Here is a 17,231-nt window from a genome sequence, read left to right as displayed (position 1 = left end):
ATCATTTGAGGCGCTGTCATTACCCAAACTGTACTGGAACCTCCTTCAATCCTAAAACCTGGTACATGGAATATATGCCAGTCATCATCCCTGTTATTATCATGATTATTGGTTTTCTTATTCAAGCAAAATTTCTTTGAGTAGGGCACTCCTTGGTTAATGTGTCACTCATTAGTGCTGGGCCCAGTTTCATGAAGACATCTGGCCGTGTTTTACACTGAAATGCCTGCAGCAACTGAAACAACCACTGAGGGGCTGATTGGCCAATGTCTGGCTGCTGCCATGGCAACTTCATGAATAATTATGACTTGCATTGGTTGAAGAGTTTCTTCAAATATGACCCGGAGGTACAAATGACAAAAGATTTGAATCCCCCTCTTCTTTATTGGAATGTTGCCGCATTGGCTGCCCTCCCGGTATGCAAATACGGTACTTGTGATATTTGTTCTCATGAGCGATGCGGTCGACACCACCTTGCCAATATGCAGCGTACACATGCATCACAATATTTCACTCAGTGCTTTAGCATTAGAGTGGGTTTGTGTGTGTGTGTGTGTGTGTGTGTGTGTGGTGTGTGTGTGTACCATTGTACGTGTGCAATGTTTTGTTTGCCAAGTTCGACCATGACTTTGAGAATTGTGAAGGTGCAGAGATATACTTACGACACCCATTGAAACCACATGCTCAAAAAGACCTCACACCATCCTCAATGTGAATCCATGGGGCAGTCTATGCTTTCAGTCTTGCATTTAAAGGACACTTCAAATCCTGCATTGCAGTTTGAATGCCCAGTACTGTTAAAAGTAATGATTTATATTTTTTTTGGAGACTACATAAGCATACAGTACCTAATTTTTATCTGTAAAATATGATTAATGTCAGTAGTAGACCTGAGTAAGTGGAAATATCGTGCTAATGATACAAAGAAAACAGACTGATAAAAAAAAGTGTGAAGGTAAAACCTTGTAATACCATCTTGATCTTGCCAGTTTGTTGTTGCTTGAGTGCATGTTGTATAATCTGACTTTGCTGTAACTGGAATCCTGTAGAACATTGGGCCTGTTTGGATAAGATTGATGTGGAATTTATTGATTGTGTATTGATTTAATGCCACATACTGTTTTACAAATAACATCTTATGGAATTTAAAGGGTATGCATGGTTTCCTTTTCTACGGCTATTAAAGACGCGAAGACCTGGCAGTTGCGGGGCGCTGTTGGATGATAGTGGCGATCACGTCTAGCATTGATACGAAGATTGCCGAAGTTGAGCTGTCATTAAGAGTAAAGCGCATAGGTGTTGCTAGGTAACGTTGCCTTCGTTGTCTTCTGCGCGTTACACGGTCTGTAGTGATGCCAGGGTGCGTGCTTCTTTTATAACATCACAGAAGTAATTTGCTAAAGCTGTTATCATCACTCAGCTGAATCACGAGCCGAACTGTGTTCGGACTACCGGCTACAGTGGATCTGACTTTTTTGGACTCATGGAAATGGGTCAAAGCATAAACGCGTAAGAGGAGTCGATAGCATAGGTCTCTGTAGGAAACTTGCGCCAACTGCCCACGTACGCATTCAACTAAACCAGTGGGTCTATGTGCCTGTAATTTTCATTGGCAATGTGTGTGTACAGCTTCTTTGTCTTTATCAGAGAATAGACTCGAAAGCCTGAAGTGAAAGATTTTGAGAGAGAGAAAAAAAAAAGATATGCTGTAAAAGCAAATAATTCTTGTTTTTTAATCTAGTAGTGAATATTACTTTGTCTCCTAAATTGTGGAAATGTGAAATGTTTTGTCATCTATATGTGAGTGAAAGGCATCCTTTGTGCAAGAGAAAGAAAAAGCAAGGAATGAGAGGAAATACATTGTACATTTCTTTTTCTTGATTCACATTCTTGTACTGGGTCAAATTTCAGCTAAAATTTGACTCAAATGGACATATCTCACTGAGGGACACTTCTCTACAAGGTCTGAGAGATGTCTTGGAGACATCGCAGACAAATTCGTCTTTGTGACTTGGTTGCGACTAAGGAGATGTCTGGAAGATCAGCTGGAGACTGGAAAAAGTCTTTGAAAAATTAAAATAAGTTATATCCTCTTACGACTCCCAAAGACCAGGCTAGTGCCGGTATGCCCGACAATTCAGTGATCAGCTAGACTCGCGTTGCTACCAGGTCATTATGTAGTCGCCTAGCCTACGAAATACCCACTTTACCCAGATGACAGTTAGCATCATGTGGGTGAAATGTTTTAGAGGCATCCAAAGTGCTTGCACCAGTTTGCTACCGTATACATGTATGTCATCAATTTCTAATCTGATCGCTCACTAAATATAACTGTCTTCCTCTCCTTTTCTTCTCTTCCCCTCTCACCCACCAGCTCTTTGATGTTGTCGTGGTCACCGTCACCTTCGTCATCGACCTCGCGCTCCTGGCGAGCGGCGTGGAGGACAATAAGTCTTGGTGCAAAGCTACCACCTACATCATATCCCTGAGGTTATGGAGAGTTTACGGCATATATGCAAGTAAGTCAAAGATGATGACACGGACCAGTCATAGGTAGAATTTTTTAACCTGTTGAGGACGAGTCCCGAGTATACTCGGGCAAGCGTCTATGGGAAATGCGTGTTGTAGCAAAATCAAACCGTCCTCAACGGGTTAATATCAGTTTTAAATTCTATGCATGTCTTAGTAGTGAAAGTTGTTTCTGACTGTAAAAAACAAATAATTGATTTATGATGAGTGCCAAGAGAGGATATGACAAGGGCCCTTTGCATAAAGGTTGATATCAAATATAGGGCAGAAAATCAAACGTAAGTCTCTGACTACTCAATTCTGATTGGCTGATACCTGACTTACGTTTGATTGCATCTTTTATGCATCGAAGCCCAGGAGGAATCTCGGGTGACATGTATAGCTTGAATTGGCAGATCTTCTGTAGATAACATTCATTTTTGTTTTGAAGTATATAGAAAACACAAGGGCCATAGAGCGTTAGGGGGGGGGGGGGTGTTCAGGAGTAGTGCTTGTGGTTGTGTCAAGAGTCATAGATACTCCCCATAACTTACTGCAAATAACAGTTGCAGTCCAACTTGGACTGTGAGCGAGTTACTGTAAAACCAGAAATGTTCCCGTGCCTTTTAATTTTGCAAATTTTGCGAGAGCCAAGATTTGCAAATTTCAAATGCACTTGAAAATTTTAGTCTGCGCTATATGCATTGAATGCCAGTGGAAATTTGCAAACATTTCTGTAGGCGAAAAAGGCCATCGGCCCCAATTTGCGAAAATTTCATGCTGCAAACATTTCTTCTCTAATACAGTTCTTTGTGAACATGTTAAAATGAATGAAATTTCACAGAAGTACTAACTGAGTAAATTGCACCTGTTGTAATAAAGAGTTCCCAAAAGTTGGACTCTGATGGTTGTGTTTGCAACGTGATCTTGTTCGACAAAGTGACCTACTTGGGTGTTTAGAGTTCACCAGCATTTGCTCTAGGGAGAGGTGGGAAGAGTTTTTGTAGGATTTTTCTCAGAAGTGTTATTCATTTCTCCTCTTATATATTTTTTTTTCTGTCTCTCTGTTTCTGGCTAAGTCACTGTTGTTGATGCTTGTATAGCTAGTCATCGTTAATTGGCAAGGCTTAAAACAATCCTGTATTGATCAATACTCACTGACATGAAATGACAGGTGTAATGTTGTATCTGTGATACTTGTTTGCTTTGTATGTGTCTTGTATGGTCTGTGTCTTCTGTGCCAAACATTTTCTTTCAGTTTTTTTTTCTTTTTGTGAAGGACTGAGCTTTTTTTTCTATTTTTTTTTCTTTTCCTCTAAACAGTGTGTAAATAAATTACTCTAAAATATTATCTGTTCATTCAATTAGTTTTGCAAGCTATAAAATATATCTATTTGTTGTGTATTTCACTATCTTTTGACTGAAAGACATTCATTCATACATTACTTGTTCCTTTTTCCACTCATACATTTCTATTATCTCAATCATTCACTCATTTGTCTACTTATTATTATCCATACATAAACAAGTATTTTCATTTTAAAAGGATCGTATAGTTTTGGTTGAGACCTGATTTCAGGTTTCTAACATTTTTTTGTGAGATAATGAGAAACCTGTTATGAAATATGGAAGAGCATGTAATTCCGTGAGGAATTCAACATTTATTTGATGAAAATTGGTCTTGAAATGGCTGAGATATCCAAAACAGAGCGATTCTAATAAGTGTGGGACCCACACTTTATTACGATCACTTTGTTTTACTTTGTTTTTGGATGTTTCAGTCATTCCAAACCCGTTTTTCATCATATAAACTTTGAATTCCTCTTAAAATGGTATGCTCTGTACTATTTCGTAAATGTTTTCTTGGTATCTCGCATAAAGTTAAAAGCCCAATCTCATGTCCACCTATACTGTACCATCCCTTTGAATGCATTCATTCTTCATGCATTAGTATTTTTCACATCAGTTACAATGTATCTAGGGCATTGTGCCAAAGTGACACAACAAATGGTAATTGCATGAAATCATCAGGCAAATTTGTTATTAAGCAGAAGAAGAAGGAAGAAACAGACCTACCTGGAATGGAAGGCTGTTTATTGTTTGTTTGTTTTTTAATCCTCATGTAGATACTGGATAATCCTTCTTGGAATTTGTTCATTCCTTTGCATTGTAACACTGAGTCTTTCCCTATGTCAACACATCTGATCATATATCAAATTTTAATGGTTATTATGAGTGAATAATAGCCTCACTTCAATACTGTGTGCTCTATTTGCTTTTTGGGAAGAACATTTCACATTTATGGTCACAGTTAAAGTGCAGACCATATAACCCCAGATCATTTCCAATGCCACTTGACTTTTGAATACCAAGCCTATGTGTCCTCATAATTCAGCGATGACGCTGTCATGGTACAGTATGTTAATGAGAGACTAGTGCTAGGTCCATAGCATTGAAGATGTTTAAAGGGATGGTATAGTATTGGTTGAGAAGGGGGAATTCAGATTTCAACTTTTTGCGAGATAATTAGAAACCACTTACATGTATGATGATGTAAGACATACAATTCTCTAAGAGGAATTCAAAGTTTATTGGATGAAAATCGGTTTTGAAATGGCTGAGATAAGATCTTTTTTTTTTTTTTGCTGAGAGGAATTATATAAGATCTCTTTTTTTTTTTTGCTGAGATAATTTCTTATCTCAGCCATTTCAAAACCGCTTTTCATCCAATAAACTTTAAATTCCTCCTAGAATTGTATGCCTTAATATATCATCATACATGTAAAGTGGTTTCTAATTATCTCGCAAAATGTTAAAATCTGAACTTCCCCCTTCTCAACAAAAACTATACCATCCCTTTAAAAGCAAAGACACATTTTACAGGCATATTTCTTAGAACACATAAAACGTGATAACTGTCAACATACAAGATCCCCTGTAATAGACATATATTATGCACATTTTAATACATCATTTAGTTATTTCTTTTTTTATTTGAGAAATCTGTGATCCCTTTAGATAATAACACATCAAATCAGAATCAGGATGTTACAGTATATCTTGATCTCGTCAGCCATTTACTAGAAGAGACCGACCAATAATAATGTTGAATCACATTTAATCAAACAGACCAGACCGGATTTGTTCAGGCTCCACCACTGAACTGTATCTGGGTGGTGTTACATGTTTGTACCCGCAGAATGCTGATGCAATCTCATTGTCCATTTGGGATTATACATTATGTGACCCGTCACCATAAAGACTGACAAACATCAGTTTCCTTTTAATTATTTGATCTTTAACTCTTCCATACTCTAAGCTTCTATTAGGATGTATCATTTTTCTGATTTCATTCATTCAAATAATAAAAAAAAAAACCTCTTTTTTACACAGTGAGATAAAGCCAGCAACTGGACTAGCAGAGATTTAGGAAAGTTGGCTTTGAAGGATTTAATGGAGTTAAGTTTGCAGGAGTTTTGGTTTGTGATTACGCGCAAAGGGTTAATTCAAGACACTTCCTTAGTAAACATGCCTTATGAAAGCAGGCGAGATTCGACTGTCAAACATTTCTAGACTTTGAAATGTTGACAGGAAGTAATGTAGATATGATTATTTGGACTTGTGAGTAGATATCACATTTCCTATTTCTTATCCAGATAACATTGTTTTGTAGTTTTCTCTGCCACTGATGTCAGTAACTTTCTGATTTAATATGTATTTGGTTCATAATTCACTCATGTAAGTGGTCGGATTTCATTTTTACACAAGTAAAGGCCAAATATTGGGCTATGCACATATAAAACACAAATCACCTATTGCATATGTTAGACAACTGTCTTAAAGGGACTACTGATATGCAATGCAAATGCATTTTGACTTGTATTTCAATCATGTAACCCTGATTGTCACTTTTGAGGGTATCATGTACCAACACAAGTTAACATGCATTTGCTTTTAATTGTCGGCTGAGAACCAGAAGGGCATTATCGCAATTTTTTGTATTGAATTATTTGCTATCTCAGTGTAGAACTTGATCTCTACATTGTGGTATCAATCTTTAGTTATTTTCATTTTCAGTAAAATGTAAAAATCAGATCTACAAAGGGGCTATTTTATCCCATGTCTGGAATAATGCTTATAAATTTACCCACTTTTAATAAATAAACTTTGTATTTCATGAAAATTGATCATTACATTTTATTTACGCTCAAATCTTAGAACGCAATAGCGCCCTTCTTTTTCTCAGCTGAAAACATTTCCTTTAAATGTTTTAAGGAAATATGGATGGGTGGGTTACTGGGGCCCAGTCTTTGATTATACATGGTACATACCATCATGTACTTGCTATGAAATTCAGCAATGCAGGAATGATAAACAAAGGGAGACAATGCAAACATTGATATCAGATGCTGCTACTGCACCAGTTTTAATTTCATCCAGCTGTACTTTGGTATTTTGTCAACCTGCCAACAGCTGGTGTGAACAAGGCCAGGGAAGGAGCAATAGCGGAGCTGCAGACGGTCAAATATGCCCGCAACCAGGCCGAAATCCAAGCAGATGCCTTGCAATCTCAGTGTGACCAACAGCTAGTGAGTGACCGTGTCCAGTTGTATTATTTTCCCTGTTTGGAAAGGTTTTTTTTTTTTTCTATGAAAATCACTTTATCTTCTTTTGTCAGTATAGTAAAGCACTGTTGTTGTTTTTTTTTTTTATGCAGAGCACTTTAAATTGTAGGAATAGCAGATCTTGTGGAAATGCCAGATACAAATTTTATTTCACAGTGTCTTTTCGAAATACATTTTCACAAATGTTGTGATTACACTGATATTTTTGAAACTATGCCATTCCCTGCCATTACACAAATTTATTTCATAGCATGACCAAGGTGCAAAATCACTCGTTTTCCTGTGATAATTGAAACTGACAAAATAAACTACTTTTGTGTTCCGTCAGTGTAATTCATATTTCTGGAATCTGCACTTACGTCCCCCTTAAAGATGCATCCCAATTATGAGGTTAGATGCGTAGGATTTTTCCAACCTGTGCTTGACTGAGATTCATGTCCACCTTTTTCCCTCCTTCCTACCCCTCCTCTCCCTCTGCCCACCCCCTTCCCCCACCCCAACCCTTCCTCTGCCCACCCCCCCCCCCACCCCACCCCCAACCCTTGCAGAAAGAGATAGCACACCTACGAGACTTTCTGAGGCAGCACAACCTAGAGCCGGACTCGCCTAAGATGATGTTCCCCCCAGACTACCGGCATCGCTACACGATAGCTGTAGACTTTGACAAGGCTGATACCGTCAGGGTCAACGACAGGGTCAACTCAGGTAATGTCCAGAGTGAACAGTTGGTCAACTTGGGTAATGTCTAGAGTAATCAATTGGTCATCTCAAATACTGTCCAGAGTAAACAATTCTAATTGGTCAATCCAGGTAATGTCCATATTGACATTTTGTCAATGGAGGTAGTGTCAAGAATGAACAATTGCTCAGCTTAGGTTATGTCAAAATGAACAAATGATCAACAGAAAACAATATGTACAAATTGGGCCCATTCAAGATCTTTAACGCACAGGTTTCGTATTTGTTGTTATTTTCCTAAAAGTTCTGTTTTTATGTAATTTGCATGCATTTATATATACAGTTTAGAAAGTACCAAATTTCGTAAAGAAATGTGATTGAGATTAAGATCTACTTTGTTCTTTCTGTCTCTTTACTTAAAAGGGTTTTCTTTCCGTAGTGATGCCCTTCATATTTTTTTTGTTTGTTTGTTTGTAAGTGGAGATCTAATCCTGAATATGTAGCTAAAGTAGAAAAGATATTGAATGTGGAAACTGGGCAGACACTGCTTATGCGGTTGTTTTTGTTAAAAAGAAAACCGATGTATTTCTTCATGTATGTGGCTAAGAAATGAAGCAAAGCCATTTGGGTATCATCTTTGTACCATCAAGTGATGATGAATTCTATATCATCCATCTAACATGTCCTGTGTGTGTGGGCTGAAAGTCTTTCCAAGTGGTTGACAATCAAGACAACTCCATCTGCCATTTTGGGATTTAATGATGTTTTTATCACTACATTTGCCCCAGCTGTGGATACAATCAAGCAACTTTTCAAGCACCAGTTCTTCATTTTCCCCCCTTTTCTTTGCATCTCCTTGCCGGTCTCCGTGTAGAATCATCCTTAGCCAGTGCAATAGCTAATCTTGAGCTGATATCAGAGACGGACCAGAGGGAGAGGGTACCCACGATAGGAGGGGGTGGTACTGGGGGACAAGGGGCACACCAGGGCCACTCTCCGTCCTCACTAGCCTCCACCTCAGCAGGGAGGAGCCCCGCCCATCAAAACATTTTAGGTGAGAATCTCTCCATCTTTCTGTCTGTCTGTATGTCTGTCTCTTTCCATCTCTCTCTTCATATCTCTCCCTCTGTCTCTGCTTTTTAACACCATCTCTTTCTATTTCTATCTTTCTCAGTCTCTATATCTCTTTCTATTTCTATCTTTCTCTGTCTCTAATCTCTTTCTGTTTCTATCTTTCTCTGTCTCAATATCTCTTTCTATTTCTATCTTTCTCTGTCTCTAATCTCTTTCTGTTTCTATATCTCTTTTCATATCTCTCTTTCCCCATATCTCATCTCTTTCTCTCCATCTCCCTCTCTCTCCCCATATATCTCTATCTGTCTGTATTTTTCTCTGTCTCTCTTTCCTTATCTATGTCTCCATCTCTTTCCACCTATTTCTCTGTCTCTCTCTCTCTCTGTTTCTGAATATGTCTCATCCTCTCAACTTGTCCGTTGTCTCGACTTCCCCATGGACAACCAGCTAAAGCAGCTGAATATTGGAAAATGAAAACAAACAACAACAAATGTTGGGTTCAATTGTGGCATCAAAACATCAAGTGTAACAGTCATGACATTGCATGTTTTATAACTTCCTCTTCCGTGGACCAAAATACTAAACAAGATTTCCTTGAAAATGTGCAACTACACATTATCCTTGGTGTGTCTTCAGCTTGGGACTTGGAGAAGATATTTCTGATGAGAATATACGCAAGGAGTGACATTTCTCAGAGCAGGTAATATGACTGACGAAGCTCTCAATTTTGTACCCAAAGCAGGAATTAAAAAGAAAGAAAAAGATGGAAAGAGTACAATCAAGCTGTGCAGAACAAAGAGTTGGAATGGATTGTGCAGATTCAGAGTTTAGATTACATCGTAGGTGCACAAACAACATCTTGAAAAGATTTATATTAGCTAATTTACTCTGTATCTTCCACAGAGCCAAGAGTAGATTTTGTTATTCATTAGTGAACCAATCAGATGCTGATGTTGAATGACGGTGAATTGTGTAATATTTCCTTCTACCACTGCAAGTGAGCTTGACCATGTTGTCAGTGAATAGGTAATGACTGCATTTGTATCATCAGATTTAGTATGGCATGTGATTACAGCTGACTTGATCCGTGTGACACAGGTACAACTCAGGTGTCGGGTCACCCACCCAGAGGGTCCTTCGACATTGAAATAGGAGAAGAGGCGAGGGAGACGGGGGCGAGAGGTGATGGAATGAAAGGCATCACCAACCCAGCTTTTGATCCTGAGGAGGACGAGGTGGTGGAGGAAGAGGAGGAGGAGGAGGAGGAGGAAGAGGAAGAGGAGGAGGAGGATGGTGATCATACGATGGAAGGACCTTCTGATGTTCCGGAGGGTGTTTCTCCATCAACAAACAACAGTGAGTTGTCTTTAGTTTTTGAAAAATTACAATGTGCTGGTTGACAAATTACTCTTCATTGATGTAAGTAAGCAGTATTTTGAATAATAGCCATGATGAAAAAAAAAAATCATGGGCATACATACTCCAGTGGAATTTGATTCCGTGACTATTACTACTTTATAATAGTTTTTATCATTTCTGCTAGTATTTCACCGGATAGGTGAAAAATTCACCTTCATTTGAGCTGTATTTTGGCCATTATATCAGTGTCTTGTTTTGGTTGCAAAATTTGCAGAAACCTCCAAATATTTCAGTGTATTTCTATTCCCTGGACTGGCAACACATTCATTGTGCCTGTTTCAAATTGTCAAATTTATGTTCATTTTCTTCTCATTTCAAGAATGTATAAAAAAAAAAATTAAGCAGCCCTATCTAATTTTTCGTGAATTTTGTGAATCACAGTTGAGCCACAAATATGAGAACGGGTGAAAATATTGTGAACAGACAAGCATTTAATGCATTTGCGATATGCTCGGTGTAAAAATCGCAAAATCAACATCCTGCAAAACTGTCTTATGACCTCCTCATTCACGGAAATACCTGTACTTGTAATTAACAGCCTTTGAAGTATCTTATTAAGGCAAGATGGGGAATGGCCTTTGCATGTAGCAGTGCATTGCGGTAATTCTTTTTATGTCTTGATGATCACAGATGCAGACGATGAGGCCCAGCTGAAATTAGAGTTGGAAGAGATCCAGAGACTGTCGCAAGAGGCCCTGGAACAGCTGGAGTTGACGTCGACGCATGAAATTGTAAGCGGGCTTTCACCAATCTCTCTCTCTAGACAGTGGGCTGGCCTTCATACCATTCATTATTGCTTGCATTTTTTATGAACCACCTTGTACTGAGTCAGTTTAAGATAATGAGCAATCATATCTCGTTTTGTTTTGCTGATTATGACGAGAAACACTGAGCAAGGCCTAATGATTCAGTATAGAATTATTTTGGGCAAAGGCAGAAGCAAACGAGAAACCAGCTCACAGTCTAACCAACTGTTGCCTCTGTTTCATCACATCATACCACAATTACAGAACATTACAGAACTTATTTTGAGTTGTAAAACTGTAAAAAAAGTCTGTTTGTTATTATGTTGGAGTGATTAGATACATTTGTACAAGACTGAAATAGATGTTTTGAAAGATGAATTTTATATAAAAGAATAAATGCAACTGCAATTTTAGTGCACTTAACCTAAAAATTGAACATGAAAATGTTAAGCATTTTCACTAATTGATGTGTAACCATTCATTGAATCACTGACTATTATTTTTCATGTATTCTCCTGACAACAGTTACCAAACCATCTTCATTGCACTTTCACCCCCCTCCCCCCCTCCAAAAAAAAAAAAAGAAGAAGAAGAAGAAGAAGAAGAATAGAATAGATTCAAGAGTTGTGACATTTTCAAAAACTTTCTTTCAGAATGGTGTACCGACGACATCGTTGTGATCTTGGATCAGGCTTGTGTAGGAATACTGGACAAGCAACAGGATTCACCAAAAAGAACACTGCTTAAATGGATGTAGCAGGAGATATTCTGACGATCCTGTGCCACAGCAAGGGACTTCACAAGTTTTCTCTGGCGCATGCTTGATCTGGCCGTATGGTTTGGAGAGTTGCTGACTTTTTTCTGAAGGGTAGAACGGTAGCTACCCCAAAACTACAGTTGATAATGCCTTACGCATGCCACCAACTCTTCTCACCACTCACCAATATTAGTGGGAACGACTAGCCACATTCAGAGAGTAGAAATGTTCTCTTGTGTGTCCAGGTGAGCGATACTGGAGTAGTGTGTCCAGGGGTCAACCTTTGGACAGCGAGTGGTGTCATTCGTCCAAGATGCTGGGCCCAGTTTATCGCAGCACCCATGTCGCGAAGCGCCAGCATTCCTAGATGGCATGCCCTGCATCATGTGATTAAGATCCTCAAGCGATAATTTCCACCGCTGCATGTGGATTTACGTCCCATGGCGAAGGGCCCTCTGATATAATGCTAGATTTGTCAGAGAAACATTGTTTTAAGAGTACTGTGTCTCCTTCGTTTCTTGAAGCGAGAAACTCGTGTTGACTGTGCAGGCTTTAGAAGCGATCTGAGATTCTCTATTTGCCTGCTGTATCTTGATCAAAGTGCCAGTGATTTGACCATCTTGTTGGTGCAGTTTGTCCCTCATCAACCCAAACATCAAGTTCGCCAATTGTGTGCGGAGGCAGTGGTACCAATGGCTAATTCTTTGCGCATTTCGTGTGCTGTATTCAGTGGTTGTGCACATGCGACACGCAGTGTGCTATTATTCTCTCTCTCTTTCTTTTTTACTGGTAGTGTCTATCATGGCATGCTAGTACTGTGAAATTTGAGAGATATGATGAAATGAAATAGAAGATGTGTTGTCAAAAGCAATGCTATAGGCAGTATGAAGTTAAAAAATGTAAAGTACTGATTTTTTTTTTTTTTTATTCGGTGATTATATCTAGTGCAATTGCAATTGGTTCAGTCATTTTGTCTCCCTTAAAGTGCAAGTAGATGTGTGTATTCAAAAGTAGCAGCAAGTGCCAGATACGAACTTGGAACGTAGATGTATAGTGAAAGCAAATCTGCATACTCAGATCAGACATGTTCATTTAAAAAGGTCCTTTAAAAAGCAAGCGAGAAAATGTGTCCAAATTAGAATGAAAGAATGATAAGTACATTTATATTAATGTGAACAGTAGGTATACTGAAAAACTTGAGATATTCTACTGTGCATACAATTCAACCTGCTCATAGGATGAGAAAGTGTGTATTCACCTAATTTTCTTGATTTCGGCAACATTTTTGCAGACTGTTTGCAGAATTGACCTCTGGCACAAGGATTTGTGACAGAGCTGTCGATTTATATCATTCTCTACATTCTAATGAATTTCATGTGTGTATTCCTACCGCTCAGTACTGCTTGAGATCATGGTGATTTTGTTTGATATTATTTATAAATCATTATTCTTTTTTTTTTATTACATTGCCTTTTCTCATTAGAATGTCATGCTGCATTTATGTTGTGAAGACAAACTCATCAATATAGCTTCCTCGATACATAATGATGATAAAAATGATAGTGGTCATGACAACGATGACAGCAACAACAACAACGATAAGACTGATGATATCGTATATTGTTCTCTTGAACAAATTGGTTCCGTAGCGCTTTACAAAGATAAATGTGTGGCCGTTGGACAGGCAGAAAAAAATAATGTAAGTCATGATCTCTCATGCAGAAGAATTTCCAGAATTTACCCAAAAGGCATCTCTATAGGAACAAGTTCTGTAATCTGTCACAGTGTGATAGATTACAGCAAAATGTCCTACTTGATCATTTCTTCTTGAAATCCCCTCACTCACTGTTCAGACATGATAAAAGGGAGATCATGTAACATTATTTGTTTCAAATCGCTTATGTATGACCATGGGGAGAGGGGGGGTAGGATGGAGATGTGGGATAAATGTTGTATAAAAGAGGAAAGATGAGAGATTGGAAGAAGATCACAGCTTTGTTGTGATCAATGATTTATGCTATTCCTGGTGCATTTGTCCATGTTTGCAGTTTAAGCTGGTAAATTTAATTAAGATATTTGGTAAAAAAAAAAAAAATTATAATGTGCAACATACTCTTGTTTCCCCACTCATTTCCTAGAAGCACATTTATGCCTCCTTCTTTCTCAGCACGAGAAAAGCCTAGAGAAAGGGAATACATAACAAACAAATAAGTATGATAGCAACCGTATGCTAATATAATAATTGCTTCCTGCATGTGAAGGAAAATTTGGTTTCTTTTTGTTTGATTCATGGAGTTAAAAGATATATAAAATGTGTTTAGGCAGTACACTGTCCTCTCATTTTTGATACTTCTTTAGTTCAAGAACCTTTGTTTACCTTCTAAGCTTAGATCTGTATAGTCAAGTTACCTTCTAGGGCATAACTGAAGGCTGTGTGGTTTCTCCGATGAATAGTTACTTTCATTTTGCCTTTTTTTCCTTGTTCGTGGTGTTCTGAATGCTATCATCCTTGACTTTTCGTGCAATCACTATTTCATGTTATTATTATGTATGGTATTTTGTTGATTTGAACGGCTGTACTGTTTTCCTGCGGCACAATATTGTCCATCTTGTAGTCAAATTTTTGCATACCATTCATTGTATCATCTTCTCCTCTTCCTTGTAGATAAACTCTCTGCAATCCAAAGTCAAGAGTAGATCCATATCACAGGATTAAAGGTCGTATACCTCTTTTAAAGAAAAAAAAAATGCATGGTTGAAAAATAACAACATCATGTACAAAATCTTATGGCAATACACCTCAGAGTTTAAAAAAAAAAGAAAAGGAAGTAAAAAACTAAGGCCATGTCACTTGAGAATATGCTCCCCTTTTGTATTGAGAATAGCAGTTGGAATTTTTTTGGAGGGTCTGAATACCTAGTAAATGCACTTGAAATTTGTAGTATTATTCCCCCCCCCCCCCCCCCCCGCCCCATCTTAAAGAAGTTTCCAGTTTCATCGTTGAGAGGAAAGGACTGAAATGCCTACCTCTGTAATATATATAAGAGGAATATGATTTTCAGAGCAGAGGGACACACAAATTTAAAATTTTATGCTTACTGTTTTAATAGCACCCCTGACTTTGCCCAATCATTTATCCAGGGAATGTTATTGCTTTTCTTCTTATCCTGTGAAATGGCAGGATGTGTCTGTGGAAGAAAACCGTTCTGTCTGTCCAAGTTTTTGCTTTGCTTTATGATAGAATTGAATGATAAAATGCAGTTACATTGTGCCTGTGTGTATCTGGGAACGCCCAGTGACAATGCCACCACAACCCATGCAGCACTGTATACCTAGACTGCACTCATATTTGACTGGTTTAAGAAAACTATCCATTGTCGAAAGAAATAACACACCTTGCTGTAATCTCTGTCAGAAATTGTTAATGGTAAATTACTGTGGATGTTAATATTTGCAGTGTCTTTTTTTGTTTCTTTTTTTTTATAGAGTTGGTATTCACATTCATTTTTATGATCATCTTTTTTTGGGGGAGGGGGAGGCAGGTGGGAGGGTTGGGGGTTGGGTGTTGGTTGTTGGTTGTTGGTTTGGGGGGTTGTAGTTCCTCGGGTTAAATATACAAGATAATGGCTTTCACTATCCTTATGTATTCTTTCTTAGCATTCCATTCTAATGAGTTGATGTAATATATCAGAGATATGTTTTATATAATTATATACATACAGAAATATTATGTGTATTGTATATTTGCAGAATTTTTTATATGTTCCTCGTTTGGGAATGATGCTTTTCTAGCTTGATTGTTAATGTGTATATATTTGCTTCTTCATCAGAGCATTGCTGTAATTTTTGTATCAGTGAATTAACCGGAAGATCATGACTACTGTAGTCCCATGTATTTTAGATACTGCTGTGTGGTGCTGTAATTTACAAATGTATTGTAGTGTCTTTTGAAAAAACAGAAATGAAATCAGGTGCAGTCTTAGTTTGACTTTTGACTGATGCAGATTCCACTATGTCATAATTTCACTCAGATTTAGTTGTGTTTATTTACCAGGAATGGTGCTGTCTTTAGTATTTACCACAGACCACTTGAGCGAATTATCTTTCTATGACCAAAACGTTGAATGGTCAAAATAATAGTCACATGATCTTGTGTTCACATCACACATCAGCCTCAGTAGCCATTTTGATGGTTCGATCATGGGAAATACAATGTGTATGACAAAATCAGTTGAACAATTTAAAGTAATGACTTGTAGAAAAGCAGCAAGAATGAGATGGCAAAAGTACCCCAAGAGATTTAGCACACTGATAAGTTTGGTCATTCCATGACTATGAAAATAAGAAACTCCTCCCCCAAAAAAGAAACAATAATGTATGAATCCTGTGTATGGACAGACCCTGATAAGGGATTTTTTGCGCATGAAGTGCATTCCATGAATGTGTATTCATTCACGCCCGAGTTTCTCCTCGCCTCTTTCTGACTCTGTCTGTCTGTCTGTCTGTCTCTGTTTCTGTGTCTGTGTCTGTCTCTTCGTCTATCTTTCTGTCTGTCTCTTTTTTCTGTCTGTCTGTCTGTCTGTTTGCCTGTCTGTCTTTTGTCTGTCTGTGTCCATTTTTACACTACTTGTGGTGGTGCTAACAAAATGTATGTCTTCTTGTTGACCCCTTGTGCAAAGTTTAATGCAGTTTCATCATTGAAGGTACATTGTAGTTCTTCGTTCCTCCCTTCCTCCTCCTCCTTGCGATCCTCCTCTCTGACCTCTTTTCTTCTGTTTCTTCTCCTTCCCTTCTCTTTCTTCTTGCCACATCATGTTTGTCCCTTCCTAATAAGCCAGTTCACAGTTCCACTTTGTGCATGAGCAGAAAAAGGTCATTGGTACTAATGGGCGTGTTGGTTTTTAAATGCACTGAGATAAGCATTTCTGATGGAATGATTATTTATGCAATCCTTATAGATGGTGCTTGCTAGCACATCCACCTGACAGAAAAATTGGTATTTGGCAATATCAATAGAAAGAGATTGTTAATACATTTAGTGAAAAAGTAATGAAATGGATGCTTTTCCAAGTGTTACATTGTATTTGACGAATCATACTGGCCATCTGGTCTACACAGGTTAATTCTTTGTTTGAACAGGATTGATGAATCCCATAAATTGTTACGTAAAGCTTATGCGCTGAAAACGAGTGCAGCGCCCCTAACCGACTGAGAAAAAGAAAGGTCATTTGTACCAATGTGCCCACGAGCTAACTCCGAACTGGCTTATTCTCATAACCGTTCTTTCATTTGGCATGTAAGGCAGATAGGAGAACATGAATATTCTGCTTCCGACACAAACATTAAACTGAGGCTGATGTACTTGTATTTGGATATCTAGTCATGCAAAGAGAGGGAAAAGAACAATGAATTTATCGTTCAAAA

General features: G+C 38.1%; 1 protein-coding gene across 1 annotated transcript in view; it reads left to right on the top strand.

Annotated features, from left to right (window-relative positions):
* The window catches only part of LOC140230563 (uncharacterized), a 64,597-nt gene extending 52,835 nt beyond the window's left edge, over positions 1–11,762 (top strand). The window contains exons 6-13 of the mRNA XM_072310706.1: positions 2,375–2,519; positions 6,982–7,097; positions 7,682–7,838; positions 8,686–8,865; positions 9,984–10,120; positions 10,163–10,241; positions 10,935–11,035; positions 11,704–11,762. Coding sequence (XP_072166807.1) covers positions 2,375–2,519; positions 6,982–7,097; positions 7,682–7,838; positions 8,686–8,865; positions 9,984–10,120; positions 10,163–10,241; positions 10,935–11,035; positions 11,704–11,730 — 942 coding nt within the window. The 3' untranslated portion in view covers positions 11,731–11,762. The remainder of the gene's footprint in view (positions 1–2,374; positions 2,520–6,981; positions 7,098–7,681; positions 7,839–8,685; positions 8,866–9,983; positions 10,121–10,162; positions 10,242–10,934; positions 11,036–11,703) is intronic.
* The last annotated feature ends 5,469 nt before the right edge of the window (positions 11,763–17,231 follow it).

The sequence above is a fragment of the Diadema setosum genome, chromosome 7 (assembly GCF_964275005.1).
Source record: "Diadema setosum chromosome 7, eeDiaSeto1, whole genome shotgun sequence".
In the NCBI taxonomy this organism is placed as follows: Eukaryota; Metazoa; Echinodermata; class Echinoidea; order Diadematoida; family Diadematidae; genus Diadema; species Diadema setosum.
Note: the sequence above shows the minus strand (reverse complement) of the source record. Positions and strands in the feature narration are given on the sequence as shown.